The sequence below is a fragment of the Triticum aestivum genome, chromosome 2D, assembly GCF_018294505.1.
Source record: "Triticum aestivum cultivar Chinese Spring chromosome 2D, IWGSC CS RefSeq v2.1, whole genome shotgun sequence".
Classification (NCBI taxonomy): domain Eukaryota; kingdom Viridiplantae; phylum Streptophyta; class Magnoliopsida; order Poales; family Poaceae; genus Triticum; species Triticum aestivum.
The window spans coordinates 84,996,177-85,011,797 of NC_057799.1; the positions used below are offsets into that span (position 1 = coordinate 84,996,177).

The window sequence follows — 15,621 nt, forward strand, 5'->3', positions numbered from 1 at the left end:
AAGAAAATAAAGTTTCTACGATCTGATCGTGGAGAAGAGTATTTGAGTTACGAGTTTGGTCTTCAGTTAAAACAATGTGGAATAGTTTCACAAATTCGTGCCACCTGGAACACCACAGCATAATGGTGTGTCCGAACGTCATAACCATACTTTATTGGATATAGTGCAATCTATGATGTTTCTTACCGATTTACCATTATAGTTTTGGGGTTATGCATTAGAGACAGCCACATTCACGTAAAAAAGGGCACCATCTAAATCCGTTTGAGACGACACCGTATGAACTGTGGTTTGGCTAGAAACCAAAGTTGTCGTTTCTTAAAGTTGGGGCTACGATGCTTATGTGAAAAAGTTTCATCCTGATAAGTTCAAACCCAAATCGGAGAAATGTGTCTTCACAGGATACCCAAAGGAGACAGTTGGGTACACCTTCTATCACAGATCCGAAGGCAAGATATTCGTTGCTAAGAATGGATCCTTTCTAGAGAAGGAGTTTCTCTTGAAAGAAGTGAGTGGGAGGAAAGTAGAACTTGATGAGGTAACTGTACCTGCTCCCTTATTGGAAAATAGTTCATCGCAGAAATCTGTTCCTGTGACTACTACACCAATTAGTGAGGAAGCTAATGATGATGATCATGTAACTTCAGATCAAGTTACTACCGAACCTCGTAGGTAAACCAGAGTGAGATCCGCACCAGAGTGGTACGGTAATCCTGTTCTGGAGGTCATGTTAATTACCATGACGAACCTACAAACTATGAGGAAGCGATGATGAGCCCAGATTCCGCAAAATGGTTTGAGGCCATGAAATCTGAGATAGGATCCATGTATGAGAACAAAGTATAGACTTTGGTTGACTTGCCCGATGATCGGCAAGCCATAGAAAATAAATGGATCTTCAAAAGGAAGACGGACGCTGATAGTAGTGATAACTTATGCAACACATGCATGATAGCTTGCATACGAATACCATGGTAACTTTGACCCGAGGGGAAATCGTGGTAATTTTCGTAAAAGAAGGGTAAAATGATTAGTTTTCTTTAGTTGAGCAACAAATCTCTAAGGGTGAGTTGGTTGTGGTGGTGCGCTTTGGTGCCAAGGAGTTGTGGGTTCGAATCTCACATGTGCAATTTTTTTTATCATGTGGGTCGTTCGGGACGAGGAGGTATGAAGGTAGGGGATCGGTTGGTACTTTTTGCAATCTGCCACACGGTTGACAGATATCACAGTCCATGTTTTTCCATGAACCAGAACATAATGGCGTCCTAAACAATGCTCATTAGGCCTGTTAGGCAAAAACATACTGTACAATCTCGTTTTCTATCAAATTGGTGGCTGTTTTCATGCCTAAAACGCTGTATTTGAAGCCGACCGAGTATTTTGCTATGTAGTAACTATTTTATCCTTGTGGTAAACAGAAGCTGAAGATCCAAGATTCCAAGGGTGTGAGCTTGAGGGATATCTAAGACTTAGATCCAAAACTAGACGTATACTTATTCATGGACGAAGGAAGTACTATGATACTCACACAAGTGCATTTCTCGTAATTTTCTTCTATAGTGGGTTCTCGTTACCACACGAACACCCCGCAGCTAAAACAGACAAGTGATTTTGTTTGCCAGATTGACCTATCAGATGTTTCAATTCCAAAATGAAGAATTCCCTACAGATCGCCTTTGGCGAATGCACTTGCTGCCACTGCCCGCCGCTGCACAGCTCCTCCTCGGCAAATGCCCCCCCCCCCCCCCCCCCTCCCCCCACCCCCTCCCAATTGACTTGCCAACCCGGCACGGGGAAGTTGATGTTTCACAAACAATGGCGCTGTATGCCTTTGATGATGATTTGGTATTTGGTACTGTCATATTCGATTGGATTCAAAAGATTGCGTGGAGTGAGCAGAAGTTGTATTCGAACAACTTCAGGTCTTCAGTACATCAGCACTGTCTAGTGTTCTTTCATCAAAGCTTGGAAGTTGGAGCGTCCGTGAATCTTCCGAAGACAAAGAAGCGTGCGCAGGTTTTTTTTTTGCGAATAAAGAAAAAGATGGGCCGCGTGGTTGGGCTTACGCTCGCGCAGAGGGGCCCAAATGGCGACCACGAGCGCATCACACTGTTCGGGGCTTTCCTCCTCGCCGATTTTTTTCGTAGCGCTGGACGGCAGCGACGGTGCGCCGATGAGCCGGACGCGGCGCGCCTCCGGCCCTCCGGCAGGGCTACGAATTGCTCGGCGGTGCGGAGTCCCAGCTTTGAACCCCTTCTAATTCGACAGGTGCGCTCGCCTTCTCGCCTCCGGTTAATAATCCCCTTTTGTCTCCGATTAATCTCCGGCCTGAGGCTGAGCGCCGCCGTAGCTCTGGGATCTGAAGACCCTGGAAGCGTCCTGGGGCTAACTCTTTTCAAATATGGCTATGCATTTAGACATATATAGGTCCGTTCAGTTCGTCAGTTCGTGGTTGTATGAGATGGGTACTCTGTAGTGTTCAGTTAATGGCCAATTGCGATCTACTCCCTCCATATTTGTCTTTCTAGAAATTTCAACAAGTGACTATATACGGAGCAAAATAAGTGAATCTACACTCTAAAATATATCTATATACTCCGTATGTGGTAGCCCATTTGAAATCTCTAAAAAGACAAATATTTAGAAACGGAGGGAGTACTTGACAAGTAGGAAGCAGAAATTCCAATATTTCTGGTGTCGAGTAAACCACAAATTTCAGGCCCGAATTTTAGCATGCTGCTGCATGGCGCGTTCTTAGTTTAAAATCGCTTATGGTAAGACTCCTCGCGTTCAATGACTAAAGTGGATGGTTCTTAGTCTCTTAGCTAGAAGATCAGTGCCAGTTAATGACTGTTTTGGATCTGGACTGAAGTGGTTGCCTCGTGAGTACTCACTTACCACACCATTTACTAGTGCCAAACAATATCCTTATAAGGCTTAAAATTTAAAATACGATGAGTTGGTGTTGAAGCCTCACAGCCTGACAATGCACAACTACCATGTCATTTCATATTCAATCACAAATCAGAATCATCATCTTCCATATATCCATGGTCTTACAACACTAACCCAGCCATTATTTAAGTTACCCTCATCATGTCGTGGCACAATGTCTACTTGTCAAATTTCATGGGATCTCCTTGGATTGCAATGAATAACTCACCAATATGGTGAGCCAATGGGAAGTTCCAGTATAAACCAGTAGTAGAATATCATCTAAATACATGTTCAGGTGACACTGCTGATGCCTCATAACTGCTCATGGCCCATCAATTCTTTTGCTATAGCCACAAGCACGGATAGAGGTATGTTGTGCTCCATGATTCCTGCATCACCCAAGAAGAACCTGTAGTTTTCAGCCCTTGAAGGTGTACGCTCTACCCTTACCAGTGCTTCCATCATCTGGCATTCGTTGAAACAGTTAACGTAGACTGGATTGCATTCCATCATGTATATGGCATGTTGAACTACGACCCTCCTGATTCCTAGACAATGAGCACTGGGTACCATATTTGAGTTAAGTGCACTGACAAGCCTCTGTATAAAACTTTCCTTTATCTGATTATGCTCTAGCCCTCGCACAAAGTCTTCTGGAATGACATTACATATTTGTGAACTAAGGCCAACAAGGACCTCTAGTTCTCTCCCTTCTGCATCCATTATTCCTTCCAGCACCTGTAGTGGAAATAGGCAATAAACCATGATTAAACTTCAATAATTGTGGCCCTTTTGGTTAAGTGGTAATTCATGATGCTGCCATCTATTTATTAATTGTGTTTTGTACAGCCAGAGATATTCTTTTAAGTCGCAGTGTCAAAATTAGTCAACTGCACGACATAAACTTTAAAAAGCTATGAACACCAGAGGAGATATGCAAATGCGCGTGCATGCAGAAAAAAGAAGTTCAGAATTTTAAGAAAAATGCTAATCCTCAAGTACAATATATATGGGAAATAAAGGGTTGTAGGAACATATGTTAACATTAAGTTACAATATTAACCTCTTATATCGCACTTATAGCTTAAACTGGCACGGCTCACCACTTGCAAAATGCAGGAGACTTCGTTCAGGTCCGAGTTGCCAAGCTGCGGTCGAGCATGCACACACATACTCCGCAACAGGCTTGATGCAATGTACCTGTACATGTCACTGCGGATCATAACAGCGAGTTCCTTGATGAACACATACCCTGGTTCTGCTAACATAAGCAAACAGTTATTGGCACTCTCCATTGCCAGTAGTGCTAGTTCTTGCCCAGCGATCATTCGTAGCAACTGATCTGTATCTGTACTTGAGGGTGCACTTCGGCTGAGAAATGCATCCATCAACCTGCTAATGATCATTGGGATGTGCCCGATCTCCTTCACATTTCCCCCCATAGCAAGGTTTCTAATGAGTTGCGCTGTGAGCTCCCTAAGTTCTTGGCTGCTCCCATTGTTATCCAATATTTCTGCAAGGTTGCTCAAAAGGAAGGGATGTTTTGTTATCATCTGACACATAGTTACACCAAATTTCCCTTTAGTACTTGCAAGTCTTGTCAGCAGCTTCAGTGATGAACATTTCAACAACGTCTGGTGTGTCTCATTGATATTTGTCAAGTCGGTTCTTTTGCTTGTGAACTCTACAATCTTAGAGATGAGGCCAGTTGATCTGCTGATTTCTATACAGTTCTCTATATCTAAGCTAGCAAGCTTGTCAAGAATTAACATGCCTTGTACAGGGAGGAGATCCTGGTCGGTCGATGGCTCCTCCTCTGGAACAGACCAGTGTTTTGTAATCCATCTCCAGCATCTTGGTATATGGGTGTTTTGTTCATCCATGTTAATTGTCTCTCTCGGAATCAAGCAGTATAGTGCCATCTGTTTCAACCATTTAAGTTTTGGGGAGGTCTGTTTGTTCCTGCCAACTTGCTGAATCAGATTATCTTGTTTTGCCTCAGGGCTACCAAAGTCCAAAAGAGGATCCTTTATATTTTGTCCGTGAACAATGTCCAAAAGTGAGGCTATGAACTGCATTGCCCCAGGGATAGAGACAACTCGGAGGTTATCAGCGAGCTCGACCATGACATTCGTGGCAAATGATCTAATATCTTTATCCTGTTCACTTGTCCAGCCCAACATGTCTATCAAGCAGGTCACAGTCTTCGTGTAAGTGGTGAGCTCCAATATAGCATTACTCTTTAGTGACTCCTTTTTCAGAAAACTGTGCAATATCTTAAGCCCATAGAGTTGCATCTTGCGTGAGTCTGACTTTAAATAATCCATCGCAAATATGACGAGGCTGGTCTTCTCTTGGGCAAGCATAGCACGTTCCATGCATCTGTTGAAGGCATATGTGTAGTACAAATTGACATATTCCACTCCTGGGAGACCTCTAAATCCGGCGTGGCGGATCAGGGATCTTCTTAGGATGAATGAAAAGATCTCAAGGATGCCGGCAACAATATAGAGTATTCCTTGACCAAGCACCATCACATAAAATATTTGGAGAGATGGCACAAGGTTTTTCTTGTCCTCGCGTTTATCATCACCATAGTAGTCATGTGTTATAGATTGAAGGCCCCCCATTGCTAGCCGAGTGCGTAAAACTGCTGCTGGAATCTGGAGGTTGCCAAATGACATCATCAATAGAGCCATTGCGTCTAATATGATAATAATAAGTTTAAAACTTGCTGGAAAACCGATCACCAACATCACTGTCGCAACAAACATGCACAAGTTCGGAATAACTCGATGACAAAATGCTATTTTGCTGCCAAGAGCCCAGTCTGCTAGCTTGATGGTACTTGGGAACCGCAGCCTGCTGATTGTGAGTAGGAGCACTACCACAAGTAGTACCAGGTATACTGTGCAGTTGGCAATTGAGCTGTTTCTTTGAATGTTGAAATCTCTGTCGACCCTATATAGTACAGAGGGACAAAGCAGCATGATTGTAACCATTGGACCCCATAATGATATCGTGGGGCATAGCAGATCGCAAATGTGTTGAATTGCAGCTTCTGGACATAGAATTGCGCCGAACCCAAGTATTACCACTGACAAATTCAGTATGTCTATTGCTTCATGTTTGCCCCATATAAGATCAATTGACATCACAACATTGAAGAAGGATATGAGCAAGATCAGCCCATTCCAGCTAAGAGACCTGAAAGCACCTCTCGTGCGGAAGAACAATTGGTAATCCACCCTGTTGTTGTGGCTGAACATTCTGAAGTACATACATATATGGTACTGTTAGTAAAAAAGGTAACATACAATCAACAAAGTGAAGGCACATGCTCGTATCTAAATCAGAGTGACAATTGTGAAATTGGGACCCTGGAAAACTTATTCTGACAAGATTTTGCAACAGCTCATGATTGCAAAGTTATACTTTAAACTCAATCGATCTGTATCGAAAGTTGTCAACTTTTTTAAAGGGTGTATTGAACCAAACCTGAGCAGGATAGGCTTCTTTTGTACTTCTTCCATCCTCATTTAGGCCCCTCTCGTATTTTTGGTCAATTTTGACCATAAAGTTAATTAGAAAAACATTGGATTATACTATGCCACAAAATTTATATTAGTATATTCCTATTTGAAAGAAGTTTTGAATAATACATTTTTTATAATATAACTTGTATCAAACAAAAAATTGAGCACAAATCTCCATGTAAAATACCGAAAAAGATTTTCGCTCCGCTTTATATACATGGGCGTAGCTACGTACAGCTAGCCGGTGTCACTGGCACCGGGTCCAACCTACACTTGCTTAAGATAATCCATTGATTTAGTGTGTAGGTCATTGATTTTTGATGTGTTCTTGTATGTGGACACCGGGTAATTTTTTGTTTGGGTCCGCCCCTGTTTATATATATAAAGCAACAACCACTGAACAACTCGAATCAGTCCCATGTATAATCGAATGGTGTAGGAGTTTGTTTGTTTTCAAAGAAAGTCATGCGGGCGCTCTTTAAATGGCACAGGAGGCAGTTAATTCTCATCTAGATGAAAAAAAAGATGAAATTGAGTAAATCGGTTTCTTTTTATTCAACATCTTTTATGAGTCCAGCACTTATAGCTGGGATTGAAATTGCGTAAACCGGGATTGAACTCCAAGCACGTTTGGTCAAGAAAAGAAGCCCCCCCCCCCCCCCCCCCCCGCGCCGCCGCCCTCCTCTGGCGACCAGGGTGAACCCTAACCGCTAGCAAGCACCCCCGCCGCCCTCCCCCGCGTCGCCGCCGTCGGAGGGCCGGCCGGCGAAACCGCGCCGGACCCAGGAAGGCGGCGGCGGGGCGGATCTGACCCCCTCGCGCTCCGTCAACATCCCGCGCGACGACGACCCCGCCCCCCTGCGGCGGTCGCCTCCTGCCGGCCCGGCGGGGCTACGGGTGTGCCCTGGGCGAGCTGGGCGGCCGGATCCGGCGTCCCTTGTCGGCCAGCCCCCCGCACGGCTCCGGGCGTGCTGCCCCTCCCCGTCCCCGTGCTCCTTTCTGGGCCTCGCAGGCGCCCCCCATCCTAGCTGCTGCACCCCTCCTGCCGGCTGGTCGAGCGGCGCAGCCATCCCCTCCCCCCGGCGGCGCGGCCCAGTCTGCCGCTGGTGCTGCTGCTGGCCGCATTTGGGTGCGGGATTTGCGCCGGTTTTGCGGGGTGCACGCGGTCTGCCTCGTGTTGACACCCTCTCCTTCGGCCCCTCCTATAAGCATGGTGACGGCTCTTGTGCGGCGGTGGTGAGGCTTCAGTGGTAGCGGCTGGCGCGGTGCACCTCGCGGCGGGTGTTTGTTGGCGTTGCTTCGGCCCCGGCGGCCTCGGACCTGCGTTCTCCGGTGTCCTTGGCTTGCGGGTGTTCTCTGCCGGGCGGCTCCGGCTTTGGCAACCAGTGGCTGCGTTCCTTCCAGCTCGCTTGGTTTGCCGTTGACCCGACGGGTCCGGCCACGACAGCTTGGATCTGCGCCCTCCAGTCCTAGCTTGTCGGCGTTGCCGGTCGCCGTCGCCTCCCCTCGCGATGGTCCTTGCTTCGTTGCCAACCCTATTATGTATGCCTTAAAGCTTCCCTCTTTTGCTAGAACCGTTGCTCGTAGGTCCGAAGGCGGTGCCACCCATCGGCGGCAGGTGCAGCCCCACCACACCCCTTCGGCTTGGTTCCGGTTAGCGTTGGCTCCCTCATCTTCAATACCACATTTGGCGGCTATGGGATTGCTCAGCTCAGGCCAGGGAGAAATCCCTGCTCGGCTTGCCGGTGCTGGCAGCGGCGGCGCCCGCGGGTGTCTTTTTCCTTCTTGGAGGCGCTGTCATGGCCTTCAGCTGTGCCCCTCTTCGAGCTCATGGGAAACCCTAGGTCCGACTGCTTCGGACTGGATGGCTAAGACGTTTCGGCGTCATGTTCCTTTTTGAAGGCGCCATCTTGCTTGCTCGCGGTGTCCCCGGTGTTGGCTTTGGTGATGTTGGGACTCATTGTTGGCTCGGCTCTGTCGGTTCGGTCTTGGTTGGTTTAGCTGTGTTGTTTCCCCTTTTCGGGTCGAGCATCCCTGGTCTGTCTGCTCTGGGCATCATGTTCACGCCTGTGTGCGTTCGTGTAATGTGTTGTACCCCTCGCTGTACTCGTTCTACTTCTTCTATCAATGAAATGATACACAAGCTTTGCGTATCGTGAAAAAATGAGTCCAGCACTTATTTTGCTTCACTTGCTGCTACAATGAAATTCGCCGAAAGGAAAATAACGGAAGAGTTTATTTTGCGACATGCAGTAGTTTCGTGCGTACCTCAAAGCTTCTAGGAAAATTATGACCGTCGAGACCAAGAAATCACTGTCGAGGTCGCTGGAGTAGCCGCCGAGCAGGACGACGGTGCCCCAGGTGAAGGCCAGCGTGCCCAAGGCATTGCCGAGCCTCTCGATCAGCACAACGAAGCGAACGAAGCGATTCAGCCCCATCTCCGGTGCCGCAGCGGCCTTGCCGGCGGGGGGATCCGCCGGCATCTGTACGCGGTGCTCCGCGACGTTCGCCATTACAGCAGCAGCGAAACGAACACTGCCACACACGCACGGGTCGGCGACTCGACTCCACAATATACAGCTGCTTGGTGCCTTGTTGGTGAATCCGTTGTTCTCGGGATTCTCCCCTAAAGTATATCCGCAGACATCCTGTTTCTCCAGGTAACCGAATGCTATCTCGAAGAAACAAAAGATAAACCAAGGCTGGCCGGCCGCAAGCTGATGTTTTCATCGTCCAGACTCGCGAGAGCATAGCTGCGCAGGTCGCTGTCCAAGTGTCGAGTGTTGTGTTCAGCCAGAACACTCGACCTGCAGGCTGCAGGGCACGTAAACAAACGGCAGATCGAGCCGCATGAGACAAGAAAACTCGAGGAAATCTCCACGGAGACCACGCACGGACGTAGCACGCGCAGCCTAGTCGAGGACGATGGTCGTTATCCAACTATAGTCATCTAAAAGGCGACGCAGTACTTGGTGCTCGATCGTCGAGCAGCGAATGGTCCACGTCACAAAGATTCCACACGGCCATCGCGTGGACGCCGTGGAGTCTCCCACGTACTCTAGGCCCCGCAACTTTGTAAGGGCATCTTCAACGCTGACCTACAAATTTGCTTCGATATCCGTTTGCGGACATGAATGTCAGAGCCGGCCATTCAGTGCTACCTGCATACATTTCAGGTCGAGTTTTGATTTAACGGACGAAACTCATGCAAACCAGTTGATATTCATCAAAGTTTGGGAAAAAAAATAACACAAATCATCCATACATAGCATGCAAATAAGTTTAGTACAATAATGTCTCAAATTCGATGTTCAACAAGTTTGATTGGTACAAAAATCATATGATTGGTGCACGGCTCTTCATCAAGGCTTCCGAAGACATCAATATGGATGGACGTCCGTGATTTTCCTTTTCCAAACTAACAAAACGTGTGCACTCACCGCCAGGGCGCGAATCCGTGGTCAGGGGCAGACCTACATTGAGGTGAGTGGGGGCCTGAGCCCCCACTCAAAATTTGAAATTCTACTAAGATTTGCTTGTATTTTCTGAAAAATATGCTTAAATTCTTTGAACTTTATAGAATATGCCCCCACTCAAGTAGTTTGCCCCCAGTCAAAATACGTTCTAGGTCCGCCACTGTCCGTGGTCGGCCGAACGTTCGAACCGACGGTATTTATAATGGGCCGCGTGATTGGGCTCACGCGCACGCAAAGGGGCCCAAACGGCGACCACCAGCGAGCAGCTCGACACACGTTCGTTCCCCATAGGAAAAAGAAAATCCCAACAACCCGTCCAAAAAAATCCCAACACTCACGGCTCTAGGGTGCTTGGCGCCGATGAGCCGGACGCAGCACAACCAGCCTCTCTGGTAGGGATACGAATCGCTGGGCCACGTGGAAGTCGCGCCCCAGCTTTGAACCCTTTCTGATCTGACAGGTACACTCTCGCCTTATCGCCTCTAATTAATCCCTTCTTATCTCCGACCTGAGCACCGGGCTCTGACAATCTTGGAAGTCATCGTACACATATATTGTTTCAGTTCATTGGAGATGGGCACTTTGGAAAAACATTATATGAGACCAGGTCTCACGGGTAAGCAGGTGAGACCCATCCTGATGGATGACACGTGGCATTCACAAATCATAAAGCATCTAATCTCTCCCCCCCTGATTTCAAGTGGGTGTGGGATAAATGCTTTAAGATTTGTAAATACCACATGTCATCCATTAGGGTGGGTCTCATATGCTAACCCGTGAGACCTGGTCTCATATAATTTTTTTCCGGCACTTTGTAGTGTTCAGTTAATTGCCAATTACGTTCTAGGAAGCAGAAATTTCAATATTTGTGGTGTTCGAGTAAACAAAAAAAAAATTGTCCATGCTACTACGTGGTGGGTTCTTAGTTAAAATAGATTTTGCTAAGGATCCCTTCCATCCATGATCAAATTGCATGGTTCTTTGTCAGGATCAGTGCCATCTACTGTATTTGGGAAATTAGCAGGATGAACTTTAATGAGCGTTTGAGATCTGGACTGCAGTGGGTGCCTTGTGGCTGGTGAGTACTCAATCACCACACCATTCACCGGTGCCAAACACCCCCCGTTGTAAGGCTTAAAATTTAGAAGACCATTGAATTGGTCTTATGGAAACCCCACACCCTGACAATGCGCAACTACCAAGACGTTTCATTTTTAATCGCAAAGCAGATTCATCATCTTTCATGTATCCATGGTCTTACAACACTAACACATCCATTATTTAAGGTGCCATCATCATGGCAGTACAATGTCGACATGTCAACACAAATCAACAGCTTAATATCAACTCTAATTTCATGGGATCTCCTTGGATTGCAATGAGTAGCTCGCTACTATGGTGAGAAAACTGAGTCTGCTAGTCCCAATATAGGCCAGTAGTACAATACCATCTAAATACATGTTCAGGCGACACCGGTGATGCCTCATAGCTACCCACGTCCCATCAGTTCTTTTGCCCTAGCCACAAGTGCAGATAGAGGTATGCTATGCTCCATGAGTCCTGTATCACCCGAGAAGAACCTGTAATTTTCAGCCCTTGAAGTTGTACGCTCCACCATTAGCAGTGCTTCCATCATCCAGTATTTGTTGAAACAGTTGGCATTGCCAGGATTACACTCCATCATGTATATGACATGTTCAACTATCACCCTCCTGATTCCAGGAGAATGAGAGGTGGGTATCATATTTGAGTTAAGTGCATTAACAAGCCTCTTTATAAATCTTTCCTTAATCTGACCATGCTCTAGTTCTTGTGCAAAATCTCCTGGAATGGCATTGCATATTTGTGAACTAAGGCCAACAAGAACCTCCAATTCTGCCCCTTCTGCATCCATTATTCCTTCCAGCACCTGTAATGGAAATAGCTAAGGTATGTAAGCCATGATTAAACTTCAGTAACACAGTTAGGTAGAATCCATGTATTTCTTTAGTTGTGTCGTGTATAGAAGTATATCAGTGGTAATTGACGATGTTGTCATCTATTTACTAGAGTGATCTTTTAAATGAATGCTAAATAGAATGTTGCAATAATATGTGTAAATATTAAGGTACAATATCCACCTCTAATATTGATATTGCACATATAACCAAGATTTGCAGCGCTCACCTCTCTCGTAATGTAGGAGATTTCCTTCAGGTCCGAGTTGCCAATCTCAGGTTGGGCATGGACACACATATTCTGCAACAGGCTTGAAGCTATGTACCTGTACCTGCCACTATGGATCATAATTGTGAGTTCCTTGATGAAGACGGACCCTGCTTCTGCTAACATAACCAGACAGTTATTGACACTCCCCATTGCCAGTAGTGCTAGTGCTTGCCCAGCGTTCATTCGTAGTAACTGATCTGAATCTGCACTTGAGGATGCGCCTTCACTGAGAAATGCATGCATCAACCTGCTAATGATAATTGGGATGTGCCCGATCTCATTATTTACATTTCCATCCATGGCAAAGTTTCTAACGAGTTCTGCGGTAAGCTCCCTAAGTTCTTGGCTGCTCCCTCTGTTATCCAAGATCTCTGCAAGGTTGCTCCAAAGGAAGAGATGTTCTGTAATCTTCTGACGCAAAGTTACACCAAATTTGCCTTTAGTACCTGCAAGTCTTGCCAGCAGCTTCAGTGATGAACGTTTCAGCAGTGTCTCGTGTGTCTCATCAATATTTTTCATGTCAGTCCTGTTGCTTGTGAACTCTACAATCTTTGAGATGAGGCCAGTTGCTCTGCTGATTTCTACACAGTTCTCTAGATCGAAGGTAGCAAGCCTTTCAAGAATCAACATGCCTTGTACAGGGAGGAGATCCTGGTCGATTGATGGCTCCTCCTCTGGAACAGACCAATGTTTTGCAATCTTTCTCCAGCATCTTAATATGTGGCTGTTTTGTTCATCCATGTTAGTTGGCTCCTCTCTCGGAATCAGACAGTATAGTGCCATCTGTTTCAACCACTTAAGCACCGGGGAGGTCAGTTCGTTCCTGCCAACATGCTGAATCATTCTATCTTGTTTTGTCTCAGGGCTACCAGTGTCCAAAAGAGGGTTTTTTATATTATGTCCTTCAACAGTGTCCAAAAGTGAGGCTATGAGCTGCATCGCCCCAGGAATAGGGACAACTCGGAGATTTTCAGCGAGCTCGGCCATGATCTTCGCAGCGAATGATCGAATATCCGTAGCCCCCTCACTTGTCCAGCCCAACATGTTGATCAAGCAGGTCACTGTCTGTGTATAAGTGGTGAGTTCTAATATGGCCATAGTCCTTAGGGGCTCCTTTTCTAGAAATATGTGAAGCATCTTAAGACCATAGAGTTGCATCTTGGGAGAGTTTGACTTTACAGAATCCATTGCAAATATGATGAGGCTGGTCTTCTTTGGTCCAAGCATAGCACCTTCCATGCATCTATCAAAGGCATATGCATAGTACAAATTGACATATTTCACTCCCGAGGGTCCTCTAAATCCAACACGACGGATGAGTGATCTTCGTAGGATGAATGAAAAGATCTCAAAGATGCCGGCAACAATATAGAGTATCCCTTGGCCAAGCACCATCGCATAAAAGATGTAGAGAGATGACAGAAGGTTTTTCATGTTCTCATGATTTTTCTGGTCATTATAAACTTTTTGCATATCTGTAAGGCGCCACAGTGCCAGCCCAATTCGTAATACTGCTGCCGGAATTTGGAGGTTGCCAAATGAAGTTAGCACTAGAACAAGTATGTCCCCCATGACCAGCGTAGATATACTTCTATTAAAATTGAACACTGACATCACTGTCGCAGCAAACATGCACAGGTTCAGAATAACTGGTTGCCAAAATGCTATTTTGCTGCCAAGAACCCAGTCTGCTAGTTTGATGATGCTTGGGAATCTCAGCCTGCTGATTGTGAGTAGGAGCACTACCACAAACAGTATCAAGTGCACTATGCCAACTGAGCGATGTCTTTGAAAGATGAAATATTCTTTTTTGAATTTATAGGAGGACCATACCGAGGGACAAAGCAGTAGGATTGCAACCATTGGGCTCCATAATGAGATCGTGCGGCGTAACATGGGTGGAATTGCAGCTTCTGGACATAGAATTGAACCAATCACAAGTAGTCCCACTAGTGACAAAGTCGCTATCACTCCCATTTCATCATTGGCCCATATAACACCATTGACGAAGCATATGAACCAGATATGCCCATTCCATCCAAGAGACCTGAAAGCACCTCTCGTGCGGAAGAACAATTGGTAATCCATCCTGTTGCTGCGGCTGAACATTCTGAAGTACATACGTATATGCGATTGTTAGACAAAAGGTCAACATACAATAAACAAAGCAAAGACATCTTATATCTAAAAAAACAGAGTGACAATCATGAAATTAGGACCCTAGAAAACTTATCCTTAAATTTTGGGAAATGATAAGCTGACGTCAGTTTTTTCAACAACTAGATGATAATGATACCTCACGCATTGTTGCGGGGATTGATTGCAATATTTTTGATGAAAATTAAATACATATAATATATTGTATTTTATTTTTATATAGTTGTAAATATATATAGAATATACATAGTGTTTTTCATGCATGTCGAGAGAAATATAGTTAGTGTGATTGATGAGGCATGTGTGGAGAGTTTGGATGTGTGCATGATGAGTGAGAATTGAGATAGCGAGGATCAATTATTTATCTATTATACCCCTCTGAAAGCACGCAGTGCGGAGATCCAAGACAGCAAACGCTTTGATGATTTCTAAAGAGAAAGGATGGAATGCTCTAGCTCTGGCGACGCCCTGGGCGATGCCGCTGGCACATCCGCCCCCTTCCCCGCCGCCCTTGTCCTCGACGCCGCCAGTATGTCCCTCTGCCCGCTTGGGCCCCTCATTTGCGCCGCCCTCTCGTCCCTCGGTGCCGCCGGAATCCCTGGCCCCCCAGCACGCGGGTGGCCTGGGCCGACCTCGCCGAGGAGGACCGGGCTGCCGGACACTCCGTCGAGCGCCGCGGCCTCGCTCCCCCTCCCTTCTCGGCTCGTGCGGCGGTGACTGGAGCCGCTGACGGCTCGACCCCCAGGGGTGGGGGCTCGGTTGCCCGTTGCTGTCCCAGCCACAGCTTAGGCCGATGAGCTCCACTTGTTCGTCATTGGGGCAACGCTCTGTCTTGCGGGCTGGGATATGACGCCGCTGCCGCTTTGACGGCTAGGACGGGCCGACCGCGGCCGCACGTCCACCACCTGGAGACCCCCCTTGCGTCGCCCCCTGCCAGTCACATGCCCGCCAGGACAGCAGCTGACTACACGACGCTCCCGTTCCGCCCCTTCATCGCATCTTTTGGCTCTTCCCGGCTCCAATTCACGGTGGACCCCCCTGCTTAGACGCTTAGACATGCCTGGTCACCCTCTGCTTGCCTGGCGGCGTTGGTTGGAGGATGTGAAACCCTCGCCGCCCACCCTGCCCCCTCCCCCCCTGCCATTCTGGGTCGCACTTTGATGGGCTACCATCGGCTGGGCCGCCTCTCCTTGGAGGGCCAAACCCCTGCATTGCCCCGCTGCCCCCTGGTGGGCCGTGCAGGGATCGGCTTCTCTCTTGAGCCTGGGCGCCCTCAGCCCAGGGGCGGGTCGATCTGGCCTCCCCAA

General features: G+C 47.0%; 2 protein-coding genes across 2 annotated transcripts; both read right to left on the reverse strand.

Moving 5' to 3' along the window:
• Positions 1-2,941: 2,941 nt before the first annotated feature.
• Positions 2,942-4,709, reverse strand: LOC123051807 (uncharacterized). Its single transcript, XM_044474785.1, has 2 exons — positions 4,041-4,709; positions 2,942-3,675 (listed from the first exon to the last, which is right to left on the reverse strand). Exons 1-2 carry the CDS (start codon positions 4,707-4,709, stop codon positions 3,250-3,252), a joined length of 1,095 nt encoding a protein of 364 aa, XP_044330720.1. The 3' UTR covers positions 2,942-3,249.
• Positions 4,710-11,205: 6,496 nt separating this feature from the next.
• LOC123051808 (uncharacterized) lies at positions 11,206-15,331 on the reverse strand. Its single transcript, XM_044474786.1, has 3 exons — positions 14,689-15,331; positions 12,116-14,267; positions 11,206-11,858 (listed from the first exon to the last, which is right to left on the reverse strand). Exons 2-3 carry the CDS (start codon positions 14,264-14,266, stop codon positions 11,439-11,441), a joined length of 2,571 nt encoding a protein of 856 aa, XP_044330721.1. The 5' UTR covers position 14,267; positions 14,689-15,331; the 3' UTR covers positions 11,206-11,438.
• Positions 15,332-15,621: the final 290 nt, after the last annotated feature.

Excerpts from the sequence above, each read along its gene's own strand:
- LOC123051808 (XM_044474786.1), bottom strand. The coding sequence starts at position 14,266 with ATGTTCAGCCGCAGCAACAGGATGGATTACCAATTGTTCTTCCGCACG. Across the intron at positions 11,859-12,115 it reads TCTCCTACATTACGAGAGAG|GTGCTGGAAGGAATAATGGA; the intron begins GTGAGCGCTGCA and ends TTTCCATTACAG.
- LOC123051807 (XM_044474785.1), bottom strand. The coding sequence starts at position 4,709 with ATGTTAATTCTTGACAAGCTTGCTAGCTTAGATATAGAGAACTGTATA. Across the intron at positions 3,676-4,040 it reads TCTCCTGCATTTTGCAAGTG|GTGCTGGAAGGAATAATGGA; the intron begins GTGAGCCGTGCC and ends TTTCCACTACAG.